This window comes from Ipomoea triloba, chromosome 5, assembly GCF_003576645.1.
Source record: "Ipomoea triloba cultivar NCNSP0323 chromosome 5, ASM357664v1".
Lineage (NCBI taxonomy): Eukaryota > Viridiplantae > Streptophyta > Magnoliopsida > Solanales > Convolvulaceae > Ipomoea > Ipomoea triloba.
The window spans coordinates 19,884,380-19,904,158 of record NC_044920.1 but is presented as its reverse complement, the minus strand read 5'-3'; the positions used below and the strand labels follow the sequence as shown (position 1 = coordinate 19,904,158).

Sequence of the window (19,779 nt, the reverse complement as noted above, 5' to 3'; positions counted from 1 at the left end):
AGGTGTGGCCACGTCTTCCCGTGCGGCTATGCGGTTTACACCACTCAATGTTAAGAAATGCACCACTCAATATTAAGAAATGCACCACTCAAATAACATTGGGTGGTACATTTCATATTAAGAAATGCATTTTCATTGTAGTGCATTTCGTAACATTGAGTGGTGTAAACCACACGGCCGCACGGGAAGGCGCGGCCACATTTGAATAGAAATATATATATATATATATATATATATATATATAGGGGCGCGCTCCATTCGANAAATATATATATATATATATATATATATATATAGGGGCGCGCTCCATTCGAACTGCTGCCCAAGAAGAAAATGAGAACGCTTCACAGCTGTCCACGTGTTCAGATCAACAAATCAGATGTAATTTAAAAAAAAACGACGCGGTGGTATTTTTGTAAATAACTCGAACTTTGGTGCAAGTAATTGTGTTATAAGTGCACCTAGTTTCACTTACAAGTGCAAGTAATTTAGCTTGTTAATATTCATGCACATGCACCTAGGTGCACCTAATTATAACATTAGGTGCACTTAGTATTGATGCTCAGTGTACAATTTACTTGCATCTGTAATACATTTTACTTGCACTTGTACACTTATTTTCACTTACAAGTGCAAGAAATTTAGCTTGTTAACATTATGCACTTGGGTGCACCTAGTTATAACGTTAGGTGCAATTACATCCTGGACACACGGTGCGCTGCGATTCGTTCTCATTTCTTTCATGTACGACCCGTACGCACCTGAACGCGATCCCCTCTCTATATATATATATATCTATTTATTTATGAGTCATGAACCGCTCAACGAACCACGGACCTAAAATATTTAAATTTTAACTTGACTCGATTATATAATAAACTGATTCGAACTCGACTTGAGCTTAATAAAATTAATAGAGTTCGAACCGAACTTTGACCGAGCTGGACTCATTTGTAGCTCTAATTCCTAACATTTTTTTTTACATTGTTTTCTTTCCCTTTTTTGTTGTTGAAAAAGAGTTTTCTTTTCCTAATTGCGCACAATTCCAAAAGCTGTTCCAGTTTAGTATCCCACACGAAATCTCTATTCTCTTCTTCTGAAGTCTGAACGCTGCGCCGGTTGCGGTCTCCCTACCGTCTCCCTCTCACCCTCGCCGGCTCGTCTGTCGCCGCTGCCCGCAGATCGCAGAGGTTTGTTTGTTTGTTTTTTTGTTTTTTTTTTCTTTCAATTTTTAAATTTACGATAAAATTAGCAGCCGCCCGGCAAACTTTCCCAACTTTGCGATTGTTAGGAGGAAGGAGGAGAAGAAAGGAATCTCGGAAACATGGCACCTGCCCGGGAATCGGAGGATGAGATTAAGGACGAGAAGAACCCTAGGCCGCTCGATGAGGACGATATTGCTCTCCTCAAGACATATGTATTGTTCTTTTAAACCCTAATTATTTGATCTGCTGGAAATAAATTGGGAAATGGAGCTTTAAGTTATCTTTCTGGAAATAAACATATTAATCTATTGCATTGATGCATGCCTCTTGGCTACAGTAGCTTAGGTTGTCTGCTACTTCAGAAATATAAAAGTAGAATTGATCCTGTTGAACCATGTTCTATTATCTATGTCCATTCAACAATAGGTGACCTAAGGTTAACCCATTAGTGTATTGAATTAGTCCTTTATTATTTAGCCTCTATATAAGCATGTACTTGAGGTATTGCTTCGTTAAATCAAAATCAGGGAGATTATTATCAATGAATGAATATTCAAAATATTCCATTGGGGATCTCCAACTCTATCAAAATGCTGTATTTCTAAATTTGGTGTACTACAGAAGTATTCTCCCTGAGTAATATTGTGTTAATATCTTTTTGTTTCATTAAATTGCTTTTGTAACTTAGTAACTAGCTTTGATATTTAAATGATTTCTGCAGGGCTTGGGACCTTATTCAACAAGCATAAAGAAAGCTGAAAAGGAAATCAAGGAAATGGCTAAAAAGATTAATGATTTATGCGGTATGTTTCTGGTCTTAGTCTATATATTTTTTCTCCTATACAATGTGTGTTTCATGGTTCCTGGACATACAATATTACAATATATCAATAGCTTTTAGTTGCTTGTTGGGGTGGATCATTGCTTTGGGTTGAGAAGTGAACTTATAGCAGTGATTTCCTGTTGTTTTTCTGGGGTTTTTATTATTATATAACTATGAAAATAATTTTTATGTTGCTCTAGGTATAAAGGAATCTGACACTGGCTTAGCTGCACCAAGCCAATGGGATTTGGTTTCTGATAAGCAAATGATGCAGGAGGAGCAACCCCTTCAGGTTTGTCTATGGGCAAGATTTGAACATGGTTCTTTTATCACTCACATACTTTATGTGTTTAAGCTATACTTTGGTGCTTGTGGACAGGTGGCAAGATGTACAAAAATAATCAGTCCTAATACTGAAGAAGCAAAATATGTGATAAATGTCAAACAAATAGCAAAGGTATGACAGCTTTCCTTTTATTGATCACTGTATGTATGCACTATCCAATATATGGGGACAAATTGTATATGCTAGTGAGTTACGGGAGAGAAAAGTCTCAACTGGTTAACTGATATTACACCCTTTTTATTCCTGCAGTTTGTTGTTGGATTGGGTGACAAAGTTTCACCAACTGATATTGAAGAGGGCATGCGAGTTGGGTATGTTCTCTTTCCCCCTTCCTATATGCTATGCTAAAGCTCTCGGGGGGGCGATTCATCATTCATGTCTCACTGTCTGTATTCTGTATACAGTGCAGACATTAAATGAATGTTTCTAAGCTACTACTTGGATTGTACTGTGAGATAGGGAAGCTATTTATTCTGGGATTAAGAGATCTAGCCTGCTACTTTTTGGTGATTATAATTTATTTTGGTATATTTGCAGCGTTGATCGGAATAAATATCAAATTCAGATTCCTTTGCCTCCCAAAATTGATCCAAGTGTCACCATGATGACAGTTGAGGAAAAGCCTGATGTGACCTACAATGATGTTGGTGGATGCAAGGAACAAATTGAAAAGATGCGAGAGGTATTGTTGTAATTAACCTCTTATTTATGCCACTTTCTGTATTTTGACACTTTTGATATATGTCACTCGAAATATTCTTTTATTTTCATCTTCTCTTATTCATTTATATTCCCACTATGAGCTTGGAGAAATGATTTTTTGTATTGGTATTTTGGATGCTGACATTAGGTGGTTGAACTGCCAATGCTCCACCCTGAAAAGTTTGTGAAGCTCGGAATTGACCCACCTAAGGGTGTTCTCTGCTATGGTCCTCCTGGAACAGGGAAAACACTACTGGCTAGGGCAGTGGCTAATAGAACAGATGCTTGTTTTATCCGTGTCATTGGTAGTGAACTAGTCCAGAAATATGTTGGTGAAGGAGCTCGGATGGTTCGCGAACTCTTTCAGGTTAGAAGGAATTGTTGTTATGTAACTGAAGCAAGTTATTTTTTCTGCATTGCTTGGTTTCTGAATAGTTTTGTTGTTTTTGTTTTTGGCATCACAGATGGCACGCTCTAAAAAGGCTTGCATTGTGTTCTTTGACGAAGTAGATGCTATTGGGGGAGCACGATTTGATGATGGTGTAGGGGGAGACAATGAAGTTCAACGAACTATGCTTGAAATTGTGAACCAGCTTGATGGCTTTGATGCACGTGGGAATATTAAAGTACTCATGGCAACAAATAGGTATGCCTGCCTTGCAAGTTTTGGACAAATTCTAGTTCTCATTAGGGGTGTAAACGAATCGGATCGAGTCAAATACTTCAGTATTCGATTCGAATTCGATTATTTTGATGAGTATTCGAATTCGAATTCGTTTAGTGTTTGAATCCTAAATTCTGATTCGTATTCGATTCGACCAATTTATTCGAATATATTCGATTCGACTCGAATATTCGAATTCGAAATGACTATCTTAATTTTTTTTTTCTAAATTTTTCAATAAATTAAGATAAAATATAACAAAAATTGCTGCGGCCGTGAAGATTGTTGCCTTCGCTGAACGACAATGGCCGTGAGGAGTTGCTCTCCTTGTTGCCGTGCTTCCTTGCCACGACGGTGGTCTGCCGTGAAAAGGGGAGGACAAGAAGAGGGCGAAGCAGTTGGTGGAAGAGGCGAAGTTGGGAACTGTGGCTGCCGAACTAGGAAGACTGAAGGGTGAAGCACTGAAGCGGCTACTCTCACTTTTATTTTAGCTTAGGATTTATGCCTTTACTAGTTTAGTTTCTTTATATATATATATATTCGAATATTCGAATACTATTCGAATCGAATCTATCCTGATTTGTATTTGGATTTGAATAACAGTCGAATCAAAATGTGTATTTGAATTCGGATTCGTATTTGAAATATTCGAATTCGAATATAACTATTCGAATTCGAATCACGAATCGAATCAAAATTATTTGATTTGTTTACACCCCTAGTTCTCATAGAGTCATAGTTCTCCCCATAACCTAACAACAATTTTTGCAACAATCTCGTGACATCATTTTATTATTTCTTTCAGACCTGACACCCTTGATCCAGCACTGCTGCGTCCTGGACGGTTGGATCGCAAAGTTGAGTTTGGCTTGCCCGATCTGGAAAGCAGGACACAGATTTTCAAGATTCACACGAGGACAATGAACTGTGAAAGAGACATCCGTTTTGAACTTTTAGCTCGGCTTTGTCCTAACTCTACTGGTAAGGTTTCCCATGTTATAATTGCCTTATCTGTCCATGAAACAAGATTACCAGTAGTCTGTGGTAAAGATGAGACAAGTAAATCTGCTTTCATTATCCGATAGAATTGTTTACCAAAAACAGCAAGGAAGCAGTACCATGATCCTTGGCTTACAGTATGAACATTTGACTATTCCGGGCATACTTTAAATAACTTTGTTGGATCTCCTTTTTGATTCAGGAGCTGACATAAGAAGTGTTTGCACTGAGGCTGGAATGTACGCCATTCGAGCACGGAGGAAGACTGTTACAGAGAAGGACTTTCTAGACGCCGTCAACAAAGTCATCAAAGGGTACCAGAAATTCAGTGCCACTCCAAAATACATGGTCTACAATTGATCCTTCCTACTGGTTTTTGTCACTTCACTTAAAAGAAATGAAGGGTTGTGGTTCCAACTTGAAACTTATTAGCTGCATTGCTGTCCCCAGACTTGTATCAGATCCCTCTCATAAGAACTTGCAGCTACCTCTGAGTCAATCTTTTTATGCAGTTTTTTTATTCAGAAGCTCCATGTGAAGTTTCAACATTTCTTAACTTTTCTTGAATTTATTGGATCTTCATTTTTAGACATATGCTTATCAAGTTTACTTATTTAAGTGAAATATTTCTGAATGCGTGTTGGATAATTATGGTTAAATTTTTTAGGGAAAAGGTCTCTAAATTATAGAAAAATAGCTCATTTTAGGTTCGTGATAGTGAAGCCTGAGAATGGAGAGATTTGGGATATAATCCCATAAGATTTGGTGTATTGGGGGACAAAGAAAGCGTTGCTAAATTTCTTCAAAGTTCCTCTCATGGGGCCAGGTGGGTCATAAGGAAAGAGCTCGAGGGTGATTCGATCTGGTTATGATGGCGACAGCGGTGGAGATGGGGAGGATCCTGCATGCGCATGTATGGGTGATATTAATCTCCATTGTAGTGCGAAAGTTGTTAGCTTTATTCAGGAAACAATTGGAGTGGACTGGCTATCTTTTGGAGTTCGTTCTGAACCTGATCTCTCTTAATGCCACCTTTTTTGCTTTTCTCTACAAATTTTTTCATGGTAATTAATGCTCTCTCTCTCTCTCATCATAGTAAGTACTGTACAGTACTCATGAGTTCTCTTCTTACATTGTTTTATAATGTTTTTACACATTCATATGTTGTGCAGCAAATCCTTTGGAACTTGTTTTACGCTCATAACATGCATGATGATGAAATGCCTCTATAATACAACTACTAGAAATGATAGCTGATTAAGTACTTACTTTGCTGTTGCATTTAAGCTATTTGCATCAATCATACATTATGTGTGGATTATAGATGTAGTCTCATGTCATGAAACCAGTGTTGGCTTGGGCTCGGACTTTGCCCTATGTGGTAAATAGCCCTTTTCGGTTATTTATATTCACTATTTGGGTCAAGCCCATTCTTGGTTAGCTTCTAGAGAATTAACATAGATACTTTGGTGGCAAATTATACCGTGCACCGCGTACGTAAACGATGCCGTTTTGAACATTGTAAACTGATCGTCTGTTTTTTTGGAAGTCACGTTTTCCGGTTCGGCCGGTGTTTGTATTTATGTTAATATTTTGTGTATTCCAGGTAATCATTCTGTGTATTTTAGACAATAGTTCTGTGTATTCTAGGCAACCGTTCTGTGTATTCATGTTACTAACACATGTTGTGATGTGTTTGTGCATTCGAATGTTTAGGAGGATGAATTCTGTGTATTTTGTGTCAATATTCTGTGTATTCATGTTATTAACACATGTAATGATGTGTTTGTGCATTTGAATGTTAGGCGGATGAATTCTGTGTATTTTGTGTCAATATTCTGTGTATTCTGGGCAAATATTCCGTGTATTCTAGGCAAACGTTCTGTGTATTTTCCTATATAATCTTGCATTGATATACTTTCAAAAATTTATTTAAATATAAACATTGGGCATTAACTCATTCGCGCAATGCGCGTATAAAACTAGTTTCTCTTATAAGTAACAAATACTTTATTTTGCGATTAGTATTATAATTTATAGTATAAATATTAAATTTTTATCTTGGTTCGACTCGTAGCACGGAGAAGAATATGAAAAAAAAAAACTATAAAAATAACAATAATATACTGTAAAATAAATAAAAGTGCATTATAAAATATACAAAAGTGTATTGTAAGAATGAAATGCACTTAAATACAACAAGTTTTTGGAAAGTTAATTGCGCTGCAAGCCTGCAATTTGGATCGATGGTTATACTTCATGATCACTCTCATTGTAGTTTTAACCCTTTTTAAGAATCTCGAAGGGTTTAGATCCTTTTCTTTTTATTAATATTGTTGGTATGATTTTGCTTATTTTTGTCACATGTTATAAACTTATAACAGTCACTACTACAAAAATAGCATATAACATCAGACATATAGTATTTGCATGACCCCTGCAGATTTAACCCTATCTACGGCCGGAGCCACTCCCCTAGCGTTCCTGTCACCACGTCGCAGAACGGGAGCTCGTGTGGGCCCATTTATTCTGACGTAACAGTGGTAGAACGTAACAAAATATTACGACCGACTAACATAGGGGATGGAGGGACGTAAACTCAGCCAAAATATGACACTCGAAGGGCCCAACACGCACAATCCTATCCTATCCGAGTCCGAGTTTACCCCTTATACTTCGGACAGTCGTCCATGGTCGAAAAAACTAGTTTTTCTTTCTTTCTTTTTCTTATTCTCAGTATTAAAAATATAATACAATCAATTTTAAAATTAATAATTAATTTTTTAAATTTAGAAAAACCTTAATAGTCAAAGTAACTTTAATAAAATTAATTCTTTTTTGACTTTAACTATCCATGCACATCTAACCACACATTATAGATAGATTACAAGTCAGACTATAGATAATGCGCAAAAATAAAATAAAAAATAAAAAGAGTTCACCAAACTGTATTGGCTATTGGGTGGTACCAACCCAACATGCAGCTTACCTAACCCCAAAGAAGTATTTGATAGAGTGCTTTATTGAGACAAATGCTATCGTCCTCACAAAATACACATTTGAAGCAGAAATTTGAAATTCTTCCCTTTTACTTGTATATATTTTTCTTTTCCTTTTTATTCCGCACGATGATTGACTGATGAAAGAAAGAGCAAAAGTTCAAATTGTTAACATTTGCCAACCGCCAACGTGTATAACTGTGAGCTACTACTTATTTAAGGGTGTGTTTGGAAGCCCGGAAAATGATTTCCGGAAATCATTTTCCGGGCTTTGGGTGTTTGGCAAGCATGGGAAAACCCAGTCAACGGAAAATGATTTCCGTTGACTGGGGAAAACAAAGCCATTTTGGCGGAAAATGGGATCGACGCGAGGGTGGGGAGAGCGATGGGGATTTCCAGGGTTGTTGACCGTCTTCCCATGCCGATGACTTCTAATTCCCAAAACTCAACAACCCTTTTTGGCTGTTGAACAATGAAACCATTTCACCATCCTCTTCATCTCTTGCTTCTTAATTTATCATTTCCATCCAAATACGCAGCCAAGTAAAAACGTTCTTGTGATCTTCAACCTTAGGGATCTGAAGTGGAATTAACTGTATTGTTCTATATATGCTCTGTTTCTACTTCTTCTTCAACTTCATGGCGGTGCGGCTTCTCCTCCGCCCTATTTCACAGATCTGAGCCTCGTTTTTGTTGACAAGTGACAACTAAACCCTAAATCCCTAAATCCTAAACCCTACTTTGAATTGTGCGAGAAAGGTATCTCAGTCCGGCGGACTAGTTTCCGCCGGCTTTGGTTTCCGGCAGGCTGCTTGCCGGAAACCAGAGCAGCGATGTTGCATATATACATACATATATATATATATATATATATATATATATATATATATATATATATATATATATATTTTAAATTTATTTAGTTATTTATTTATTTTATTTATAATAAATATTATTAGTTTATATATCTTTATATTTTAAATAAAATAATAAAATATATAAATATACATTTCTACTCATTTTCCGGAAAATGAGCCAAACACACCAAGACAGTTTTCCAGAATGCAACCAAACACTGGAAATTAAACTGTTTTTCGGAAAATGACTCATTTTCCAGAAGTCATTTTCCTGTTTTCCAAACACACCCTAAATGTTTAATTCAAATCCTGCCAAATGCATACAGGATTGAACAAAATGGCTACTGCTTTCTCTTTTTAAATATATCTTATAGTATTTACATCTTAACATAATAATATACTGAGGGTGCATTTGGTTGGGGGTTTTGGTATAAGGTATGGGTATTAAAGTGATTGTTAATGTTTGGTTGATAGGTTTTGAGAATGCTACTATGTGTTTGGAATACCCCATTAATGAGAAAACCCATACCCTTATTAAATAAGGGTTTGATTTCCCTTCCTCATTTCTTCCCCAACTATTAATAATCATTCCCATTCCACCCAATTACCAAACATGCTAAATATTTTCACTAAAACCCATTACCCTTACCAAGTATTTGATACCCATTCCGATTCCGATTCCCATGTGCGAACCAAACGCACCCTGAGTAACTTTACTAGCTACGTGTTAAAATTCTACTTAATAATAATAATGATGAATCAAATGATGTAAGATCATGATATAAATATGGCAAAAACATGTGTGAGACTGTCTCACCGTGAGATGGATCGAGTCGAGTTGGGACAATATGAAAATATAATACTTATACGCACAAATGTCATACTTATATGCTCAAATGTAATGCTAATCAGGAATACTTATAAGGGTAAATGAATACGTATAAGGAAAAATGTAATACTTTTACATTTCGATTTAAAAATATTATATTTGTTCTCAAAAGTATTATATTTTCCTTTTTATAAGGAGTACTTGCTAACCTTACTTATTATGGAAAATGTAATACTTTTGATGGAAAATATAATACTTATACATCAAATTGCAATAGTATTTCATTTTTCCTAAAAAAGTATTACATTTTACCTTATAAGTAACAAAACATTGGGTGCGTTTGGTTCACACATGGGAATCGGAATTGGAATGGGTATCAAATACTTGGTAATGGTAATGGGTTTTGGTGAAAGTATTTAGCATGTTTGGTAGTTGGGTGGAATGAGAATGATTATTAATAGTTGAGGAAGAAAGGAGCTAGGAATGGAGATGAAACCCTTATTTAATAAGGGTATGAGTTTTCTCATTAATGGGGTATTCCAAACCCATAGTAACATTCACAAAACCTATCAACCAAACACAAGCAATCACTTTCATACCCATTCCTTATGCCTAAACCCACATACCCATTTGTACACCTTGTGCACTCCAGAGTTAAAGTTGTGCACTGCTAGCGGTAAAGATGTGCATTATAGGGCAATGTTGTGCACCCTATGTTAGCCAGGGTGAGCTATGCGTTCAAATTGTGTTTTCAAAAGTTTCATGAAATGGATGCACAACCATAAAGTTATCGATGCATTACATTTGGTATAGGAATGCATGATTAAAGCAATACAATTTCACGGCGAGTATCGTATGAATGCACATGGTTGATAGATACTCGTAGAATAGTGATTGCATAGGCTATTTGTTTGCTGGCCATGAGGATATGAAATCATATGATGTCGATATGGTTGCTGGAGTAGTTGAGAACCAACATTAACCTGCGAACTTCTGAAAAATTGTATCGCACCGCTACAGCTCCCTGACATACCTGAAGGACCTTGTAGTGCAATCGTATCCGAGTAGAATTCGCAACGTACTGATTATTGATATATATATATATATATATATATATATATATATATATATATATATATATATATAATATGTAACGATCTTTAATTTGTAACTTTATAAGCATGCGTGTAAAGTCAACATCGCACTAAAATCTTCTCCAATAACCCTACTCTCCAAGTTAAACTGCAATATTTTTTTTTTTTTAAAAGTTAAACTGCCATATAATTCGTCTAATACCAAACAATAAGAATAAAGTTTCTGCAAGTTGTAATTTGTATTTGAATTTGCTCGGTAATGTGATTTCACGGTAGTTTACAATTACTCGCAACCGCAAGTTATTAGATCGATTCTACAAATTTTTTTTAGTACTACTGACTCTGTTACACTGTAGTATCTGTTCATAGCTAATCCCTCTATTTCTAACTATTCAATGTGCAAATATTTTATCCTTCAACTTTCACAGAAGTTGCCAATTTTGTCTATTATGTTATGATCGTATCAATTAATTTCAAGATAGTAATTACAAAAACCCAAAATTTTTAGAGGTAAAATTCCTTTTTTTTTTTTTCAGGTGACAAGGAAAGCTCATAATTATTATTTGAAGTGTGCAGTAGTTAAACCTCATCTTGTTACTATAACTGCTAAAAAATCACAAAGAAATCAGAAAAAAACTAGTTTAGATTGATCATAACCGACCATGTTCGAACCAAGAAAACTAATAGATCACGGTTGAAAATCGAACTTATAACATACGGATCAGAGTAATATTTACCAAGAAGAACTTGTGTGAAGTTGCTTGGACATATTTTATTCAACGAGTTAATACCCATTTTGGTCCCTCGACTATAGCGTAATACTTGATTTTGTCCCATAGAGGGGCAAAATCATCATTTTCAATAGTCGATGGACCAAAATGGGTACTTAATAGTCGAAGGACAAAATTGGTACTTATTACTCCCTCGTCATATTTGCTTTTGGCACGCACTTTAAGACAAACAACAAAAGTGGACAATCTTTCCATTTATGCCCTTGTCTTCTCTAACCAATTTGCTGCTCCGTATGTACTATTCTTCTTCTTCCTTCATTTCATTCTACTATGAACAACTTTGCTACAGAACATTTATTCATCTTTCTTCACACAAATACTTCATAACCTTTTTGTTTTCTATTCTCTTATCTATACACCCAATAATAATAATAATAATAATAATAATAATAATAATACATGAACTTAATACTTTAAAAACTATAATATCTGCATTCAACTATAAGAATAGATAGAAAAGGAGAGACAGTGATGTTTATAGATCTAAAGAAAGAACTGTTGTTTCCAAAACCACAAAAAAAAAAAGATCTAAAGCACTGTTGCCGCCATTGATCTACGAATATCGACCACTACAAGGAACATCGATTTAGGGAGCAATAAAATTTCAACAGGAGTATATAGAGTTTTTTCTACTTTTGGTCCTATGATTTTAGTGCCTCCGTCAATTTAGGTACACGACTTTCATTCCTGACATAAGTAGTGCTTGACTTTAATTTTTTTGCCACTTTTAGTCCTTGACTTTGATTTTTTTCCACTTTTAGTTCTTTCGGCCATTTGAGCGACAACTTTTAATCGAAATCAACAAACTGTTGTGCCATTAAGGGTAAATAACGTTTGATTAAAAGTTGTCGCTTAAAAAGCGAAGCAAAACAAGCCAATAACGTTTTTTTTTTCCTATTTTTTTCTCTGATTTTATTTATAAATATATTTAGGGCTTTATCAAAAGACACTTTTACCCTTAATGGCACAATAGTTTGTTGATTCCAATTAAAAGTTGTCGCTCGGATGGCCAATAGGATTAAAAGTGGAAAACAAATCAAAGTCAAGGACTAAAAGTGGAAAAAAAAATCAAAGTCAAGCACTACTTATGTCATGAATGAAAGTCGTGTACCTAAATTGATGGAAGCACTAAAGTCATAGGACCAAAAGTGAAAAAAACTCGGAGTATATATAGATGACGACTTTTGAAACCCATTATTTGCAAAAAGAAAGAAGAAGAAGAAGAAGATAAGGATGGGAATCTGAAGAGAAAACTTTGAAATGGAAGTGAGAAGAGCAATGAGCATACACGGAGCACAGTATTTGTTTTCTTCTTTTTAATTGGGCACATCTTTTGAGATTTGGGTGTGATCATTGTGTGTAGTAAATCAGTAATGGGTATTGTGGTTAAAGTTTAAAGGGTAATATTGTAAAACTAAAAATATAATGATGTTTATTTATGGAAAGTGGACAATATTTTGGGACGGACGAAAAAGGAAAGTAAGACAGGTAAAATGGGACGGAGGGAGTATTATTATTATTATTATTATTATTATTATTATTATTATTATTATATTTAATATTGGGACAATATCTCTTAGTTTAGTTTTGTATATCAACATTAGTGGTGTGTAATCTATTAATCGAACCATTTTAACCGAAGTTTTTAAAACTTTAACCATTAATCGAGCCGACTTGAAATTGTTTTCGATTAATCGGTTGGTTAACAGATTAACCGAATTTTTTAAAGAAACAATTCTAAATCCTAAAAATAATACCTATTATAATAAATCTAATTAAAATAATACATATAATAAATCCATAACAAAATATAGAAAAACAATATCATAAAAGTTCAGTTAAAAATAGTTAACCGACAAATTCGAACCCAATTAACCGTTAATCAAAATTTTAAAAAATCTTTAACCATTAACCGAACCGAAAAAGTTTAGTTAAAAATAGTTAACCGACAATTTCAAACCCAATTAACCGTTAATTGAAATTTTAAAAAACCTTTAACCATTAACCAAACCATTGAATCAAAATTTTAAAAAGTTTAATTTAGTTAAAATTGTAAAAAATCTTTAACCATTAACCGAACCGAATGGTTAACCATTGTTTAACTAAACTTTTTCGGTTGGGTTAATGGCTAAATGTTTTTTTTTTTTTTAATTTCGGTTAACGGTTAATTGGGTTTGAATTTGGGTTCGGTTAATGGTTCAAGATTTTCTAAAAATTCAATTAATGATTAATTGGGTTTGAAAATGTCGGTTAACCGTTTTTAACAGAACTTTTTCAGTTCGGTTAATAGTTAAAGGTTTTTTAAAATTTCGATTAACGGTTAATTGCGTTCAAAATTATCGGTCAACCGAACGATTAACCGAAATTTTTAAACATATATATAACTAAATAAATAAAAATATAATCTAATATGTAAAATCTCTATAAATTTGTAATGCTATTTATGATATTATTTTTGTATATTTTCTTATGGATTTATTACTATATGTATTATTTTAATTGAATTTATTATTATAGGCATTATTTTTAGGATTTAGAACTTTAGCTTTAAAAAGTTCGGTTAATAGACCAATTAATATTAAAAAAATTTTAATTCGGTTCGGTTAACTGTTAAAGTTTTAAAAACTTTGGTTAAAACGGTTGGGTTAATAGATTACACACCCCTAGTGTTGATATATAAAACTAAACTAAGAGACATTGTCCCAATATTAAATATAATAATAATAATAATAATAAATACTCATTTTGGTCCCTCGACTATTGAAAATGACGATTTTGCCCCATTTTTAACGGCTGATGGATGGAAATTGTAACGGAGGACCAAATTGAGTATATTTCACAAGTTAGAGGACTAAATTGGGTACTTTTAATTCTATTGGACAAAATCAAGTATTACGCTATAGTCAAGGGACCAAAATGGGTATTAACTCTTTATTCAACTTAATACCCATAGGCACGTATCATTATTACGGTTGAAAAAATCGCTAGGCGCTCCATGCGCGCTCAGGGAGCGCCTAGCGCCTAGGACGCCTAGGCGGGGATTAATCGGCGCTTAGGCGGCAGTGTATTTTTTTTATTTTAGTTTTTATTTTTTAAAAATTGTTTAGGTATTTTCAATTTTTTAAAGACTAATAATTATAAATTATATAATACTTTAATAGTTAATACTAAAATATTAAATATTAACCTAAAAAATATCTTAGAGTTTGTACAATTTAGGGTTATTTCGCTCAAAACGATGTTGTTTTGAGTGAAATCACCCATTAAAAAAAGAAGAACAATAGTTAATTGGCCAATTAGGCGGCCTAGTTGGTGTCTTAGAGATCTAGTCGGTGCCTAGGAGGCCTAGGCGGTTAGCGCCTAAACGGCCTAGGTGGTGCTTAGGCGGCCTAAGCGGAGCTTAGGCGGTCGCCTAGCCGGCCAGCCGCCTAGACCACCATTTAAGGTGATACGCTAGGCGGTCGAATGGTGCCTAGCGTCTAGGCGGAGATTAATCAACACCTAGACGAGATTTTTACAACATTGATCATTATATTGTGGATAGGCACGTACCATTGTGGGCAAATAAAATTAACATAAAAATATACGGAGTTTTAAATTGAATCACCACGTTTAGAATGAATTAAAGCTTCTGTCATTTTCAGTACAGTTTAGTTTTTCAATGGCAAATGAAAGCTCCAATAATAGAGCAACTTTAACTGCAAACCAAAACAAATTAACTGCGGTGGCAGTGCGAATTAAATCAATCATAATCATTTCGTTTCAAGAATTCAAACTCGGTGGAAAAGTGGAAAACAATTTCTGGTTTCGTGTCCGAAAGGTTTAACGTTCTTAGAAGGAAGCCTTTTCATGGACTTCGTACAGTGTCTCTTTAATTTTGTCTTCCAGCATCCATATCTCGAGTCTATAAATACTCCAATCTATTGGGAAAAACAAAAATATTACAGTATTATCAACTATTAAAAGAGTGATTGAGGTTGAGAAAGATGTGTTTGATTATGAAAGTTTTAGTTTTGAATATTCTAGGGATTCTCCTGCTTGCTGTCCTTCAACCTGGCCATGCAAAAACTCATCACCATACGTTCATTGTAAGTTCTTTAATTTGTTCAGTTTGTTAGTAGGTAAAATAACCGGCCAGCGCAGCCCATCCATGCCCTCACGAAGGCTATTGGGGCTTGTATGAGTCAGTTTGGGGCAAATTATACCATGGACCAGGTCTACCTTTCATTATAAAATCTGGTTCAAAAATAACCTTCAAATTTTGTATCTGTAGACACATTCTATACCTACAGTTACAGTTTCTCTGTAAATGTAACTATCATAGTATGTGTCAGCAATTATCAAGCTATTTGTTTACATGTACGTAAAGCAACTATTAACTGTAGGTACATAATGTGTTACTGAAGGTATAAAATCTTTGTATCAGAATTCACAATGCAATATGAACCATAGTCCATGGCATAACAATTGCATGAACAGATTTTCGACCACCCAAAAGTGGCCGGAAATGACCTTAATCGGGTCGGAAACACCTATTCCGACCACTTTAACCCTCCGTCGAAAAAATTAAAAAAGTCACTTTTTGCGATCAATTTTTTGGGTAGTCGGAAATGAGGTCGGAAAAACACTGATTTCCCGCAGTGGCAGTTTGGGTGGTGTGAAGCCCTTTTAGATTACTTGATTTCGTTCTTACTTAATGATATTACTTGGTTTTGCTAAAAAAATCATTAATTATATCTGAAATGATAAATCAGTATATACAACTAAAATTGTTTAAGGTACGGTAGTGTAAAATTATGGATAATTAAACTTGACTTAGCCTATATGTTAATGATTCCAGAGGGTATGCACACATATGTACAGATTAGTTAATACAAATTAGGTGTCAGTATTTAAGTCGATCTTTAATTAGAATTAAATAAAAGTTTAAATTAGTGTAAATGTTATATTGAATGCTCTCACATGGTTGCAGGTGGAAGAAAGTCCATACACGAGGCTGTGTAGTAGCAAGAAAATATTGACTGTGAATGGATCTTTCCCTGGCCCAACTCTATACATGAATAAAGGGGATATGCTTGTTGTAGATGTTTACAATAATGGAACTCAGAATATTACTATTCACTGGTACATTTTATTTTATTTATTATTTTGTTTGAGATAACCATAATTATAATATCATATTAGAAGGTCAGATTACCAAAGAAAAAAAAATGTTCTGAGGTGGCCAAATATAGGTGCAACATGATTCTCTTATTATAATTGTTTTTAATTCATGAATATATTACTTTACTGAATGATTATGAAAAGTCAATGCTAGAGTGGTTGAAGTGAAATTACCCCTACTAGTTAAAATTCAAATTATATCATTGCTACTATGTAGGCATGGAATAAAACAAGTAAGGTATCCATGGTCAGATGGACCGGAGTATATTACACAATGTCCTATTGCACCGGGTGCGAATTTTAGCCAAAGAATTGAGTTATCAGATGAGGAAGGCACGGTGTGGTGGCACGCTCATAGCGATTGGTCGCGAGCCACCGTGCATGGTGCTGTGGTTATTTATCCCAAGAATGGAACTGAATATCCGTTTCCCAAACCTGATGATGAAATTCAAATCATATTAGGTACACTATTTTTTTTGTGATCAACAACCATTTTATGCACAAAGAATTGTTTTAAAATATTGAAATACAGGTGAATGGTGGAAGAGTGATATACAGGCCGTTCTTGATCAATTTCTTGCAAGTGGAGGAGATCCAAATACCTCAGATGCTTACCTTATCAATGGTCAACCTGGTGATCTTTATCCATGCTCAAATAATGGTAATTCTAGGATCAGATATGAAATTTTTAATTCTATGAATTCCATATTTCATATTTGCAGTTGAATTTTATTATTGTGTAATTTATTCGCAAAATTTAAACATAAAATTTAGTTTAAACAAAAGTAAAATGTAATATGACCATAGGTTAATTATTTTGTTAGTCTTAATGTTATTCTTTAGGGACGGGGTGGGGACGGAAACTTTTTTGGGGAATGAAGGCCGAGATGGGGAGAGTTTCTCCATCTTAGCGGAGGACGAGGAAGGGGCCGGGGCTGGGAACGAAATTTTTTTTGGGGGAGCAAAGGCTTAGATGGGGAGAGTTTCTCCATCCTCAGCGGAGGATGGGGATGGGGACATGGATTGTACATCTTTTAAAAGAATTCTACGTGTACTCCTAAATTCTACTCCCTCACTCTTACTCTATATGGCAATTGAGGATGGACTATTTTTATCATGTGAGTCCTTAAAAAATGTTTACATCAAAAACTTGAGTTAGAGTAGAAAACAAAAGTATGCATATGACCCTGTTTGGTAAATGACTATTAGCTGATTGGGTTAGAGTGTAAAACTAATTGATAACATTTGGTGATGGTAGAAATGTATGTGGTAAATTAGTTGGTACCTGATAGCTGTTTTGAATAATTTATTTTCTCAAAAAGAGCCTTTTAAATTTTAACATTTTGGAATTACAAAAAGCTGATTAACCAAACACTTATATTAATTTTTTAACTAAGTCAAACATCTAATAGTGGTCAAATAAGCCAAAATTGATTGATAAGCTAACTATTTTTACCCAACAACGCCATAGTGTTTTTCATTTAAAAAATGATTGAAATTGAAATTGACTTCTTTGTGTGTGCGCGCTTATAATGACAGATACATACAAGCTGACCGTGGAGTACGGTAAGACTTATCTACTGAGAATGGTAAATGCAGTGATGAACAATATCCTCTTCTTCTCCATCGCAAACCACCAAATCACTGTGGTGGGAACCGACGGCGCCTACACAAAGCCCTTAACGAGCGACTATATAACCATATCTCCCGGCCAAACCATAGACTTCTTACTCCACGCCAATCAAACCCCTAACCACTACTACATGGCTGCCAAGGCTTACAACTCCGCTGGAGCAATATCTTTCGATAACACCACCACCACCGCCGTCCTGCAATACGCCGGAAATTACACCCCCACTTCTCCCTTACCCTTCCCCGTCCTCCCTGCCTTTAACGACACCAACGCCTCCGTTAACTTCACTGGACGCCTCCGTAGCCTGGCGGATGCAGACCACCCAATAGACGTCCCCTTGAACATATCCACCAATCTGTTCTTCACCGTCTCAATCAACTTATTGCCATGCAACAACACCAACTCGACTTGCACTGGACCTAACGGAAACCGCTTCGCCGCTAGCGTGAACAACAATAGCTTCGTGCTCCCCCAAATCGACATTCTTCAAGCTTACTACTACCAGATTAACGGCGTCTATGGTGAAAACTTTCCTAGCATCCCACCTTTTGTTTTCAACTTCACGGCGAGTAATCTCTCGACGGTTTCACAAACGGCGAACCGAACAACGGAAGTGAGGGTGCTCGAGTATAACGAGACGGTGGAGCTTGTTTTCCAGGGGACAAATCTAGTGGCTGGAATTGATCATCCTATGCATTTGCATGGATATAGCTTTTACGTTGTTGGATGGGGTTTCGGTAATTTCGACAAGGATAAGGATCCTTTGAACTATAACCTTGTCGACCCTCCCCTCCAGAATACAATTGCAGTTCCTAAGAATGCTTGGACAGCCATCAGATTCAAAGCTGATAACCCTGGTAAAGAATTTTTTTTAATAAGATCGACTTATTTGATTCCAATCAAGCTGAATTGTATTTAATTATGGACTAATATTTCTTATACAATTTGGCAGGTGTATGGTTTATGCATTGTCATTTAGAGCGACATACAAGTTGGGGAATGGAAATGGCATTTATAGTCAAAGATGGAAATGGCACAAATGAGAAGTTGATGCCTCCACCCCCGGATATGCCTAAATGTTAACATTAAATTAGTTTGATTATTATTTAGTTATAAAAAATTAATTAAAAATTTAAGTAAATCTTGTATGAGACCATTTATGTTTTATGGACCGTGAGACTGTTCTTGAAAAGATTGATATAGATTATTAAGATGGATTTTAGTTTCAAATTGTACTCTATTCCTATACAGACAATCGTTATATTGTGGACCAGGGTCCATAGTGCACTATGGACCCTGGTCCAATACACAGAGTTTAATTTCATAGGGTACAGAATTCATGTTCATAATGTACAGAATTAATGTTAATAATACACATACACATAAATACGATATAATGAAAATAAATTCTGTGCATTATGAACATGAATTCTGTGTATTATGGTTAATGTTTATATATTCTCAGCTATATAATTTTGTGCATTATAAACATAAATATTGTCAAATACTGTATATTAGATTAGGATCCACGATATAAATTGCCCTTTACAAATGCACTACGCGTCTACGCTTTTTCTATTTCTTTGCCATGTTTTGTGCCCTTCCCCGCTATCACAAAAATGACTTTTTTTTTAATGACGTTTATTTTAGACTTTTGATGTTTGCTGTTAGGTG

At 35.1% G+C, this 19,779-nt stretch overlaps 2 protein-coding genes across 3 annotated transcripts; both read left to right on the top strand.

Moving 5' to 3' along the window:
- The first annotated feature begins 1,028 nt into the window (after nt 1-1,028).
- LOC116020171 (26S proteasome regulatory subunit 7 homolog A-like) lies at nt 1,029-5,363 on the top strand. Of its 2 annotated transcripts, none has more exons than XM_031260653.1 (11): nt 1,029-1,190; nt 1,292-1,417; nt 1,927-2,008; nt 2,229-2,320; nt 2,408-2,485; nt 2,624-2,685; nt 2,912-3,056; nt 3,225-3,443; nt 3,541-3,722; nt 4,546-4,721; nt 4,942-5,363. In XM_031260653.1, the coding sequence occupies exons 2-11, from the start codon at nt 1,325-1,327 to the stop codon at nt 5,097-5,099; spliced, it is 1,287 nt and encodes a 428-aa protein (XP_031116513.1). In that variant the 5' UTR covers nt 1,029-1,190; nt 1,292-1,324; the 3' UTR covers nt 5,100-5,363. The 2 variants fall into 2 exon arrangements, with proteins under 2 accessions (XP_031116513.1, XP_031116514.1); XM_031260654.1 differs by having other exon boundaries at nt 1,256-1,417; nt 4,942-5,099.
- Nucleotides 5,364-15,240: 9,877 nt separating this feature from the next.
- Nucleotides 15,241-19,335, top strand: LOC116019497 (laccase-14-like). Its single transcript, XM_031259721.1, has 6 exons — nt 15,241-15,397; nt 16,282-16,433; nt 16,690-16,934; nt 17,005-17,133; nt 18,012-18,962; nt 19,058-19,335. Exons 1-6 carry the CDS (start codon nt 15,296-15,298, stop codon nt 19,186-19,188), a joined length of 1,710 nt encoding a protein of 569 aa, XP_031115581.1. The 5' UTR covers nt 15,241-15,295; the 3' UTR covers nt 19,189-19,335.
- The last annotated feature ends 444 nt before the right edge of the window (nt 19,336-19,779 follow it).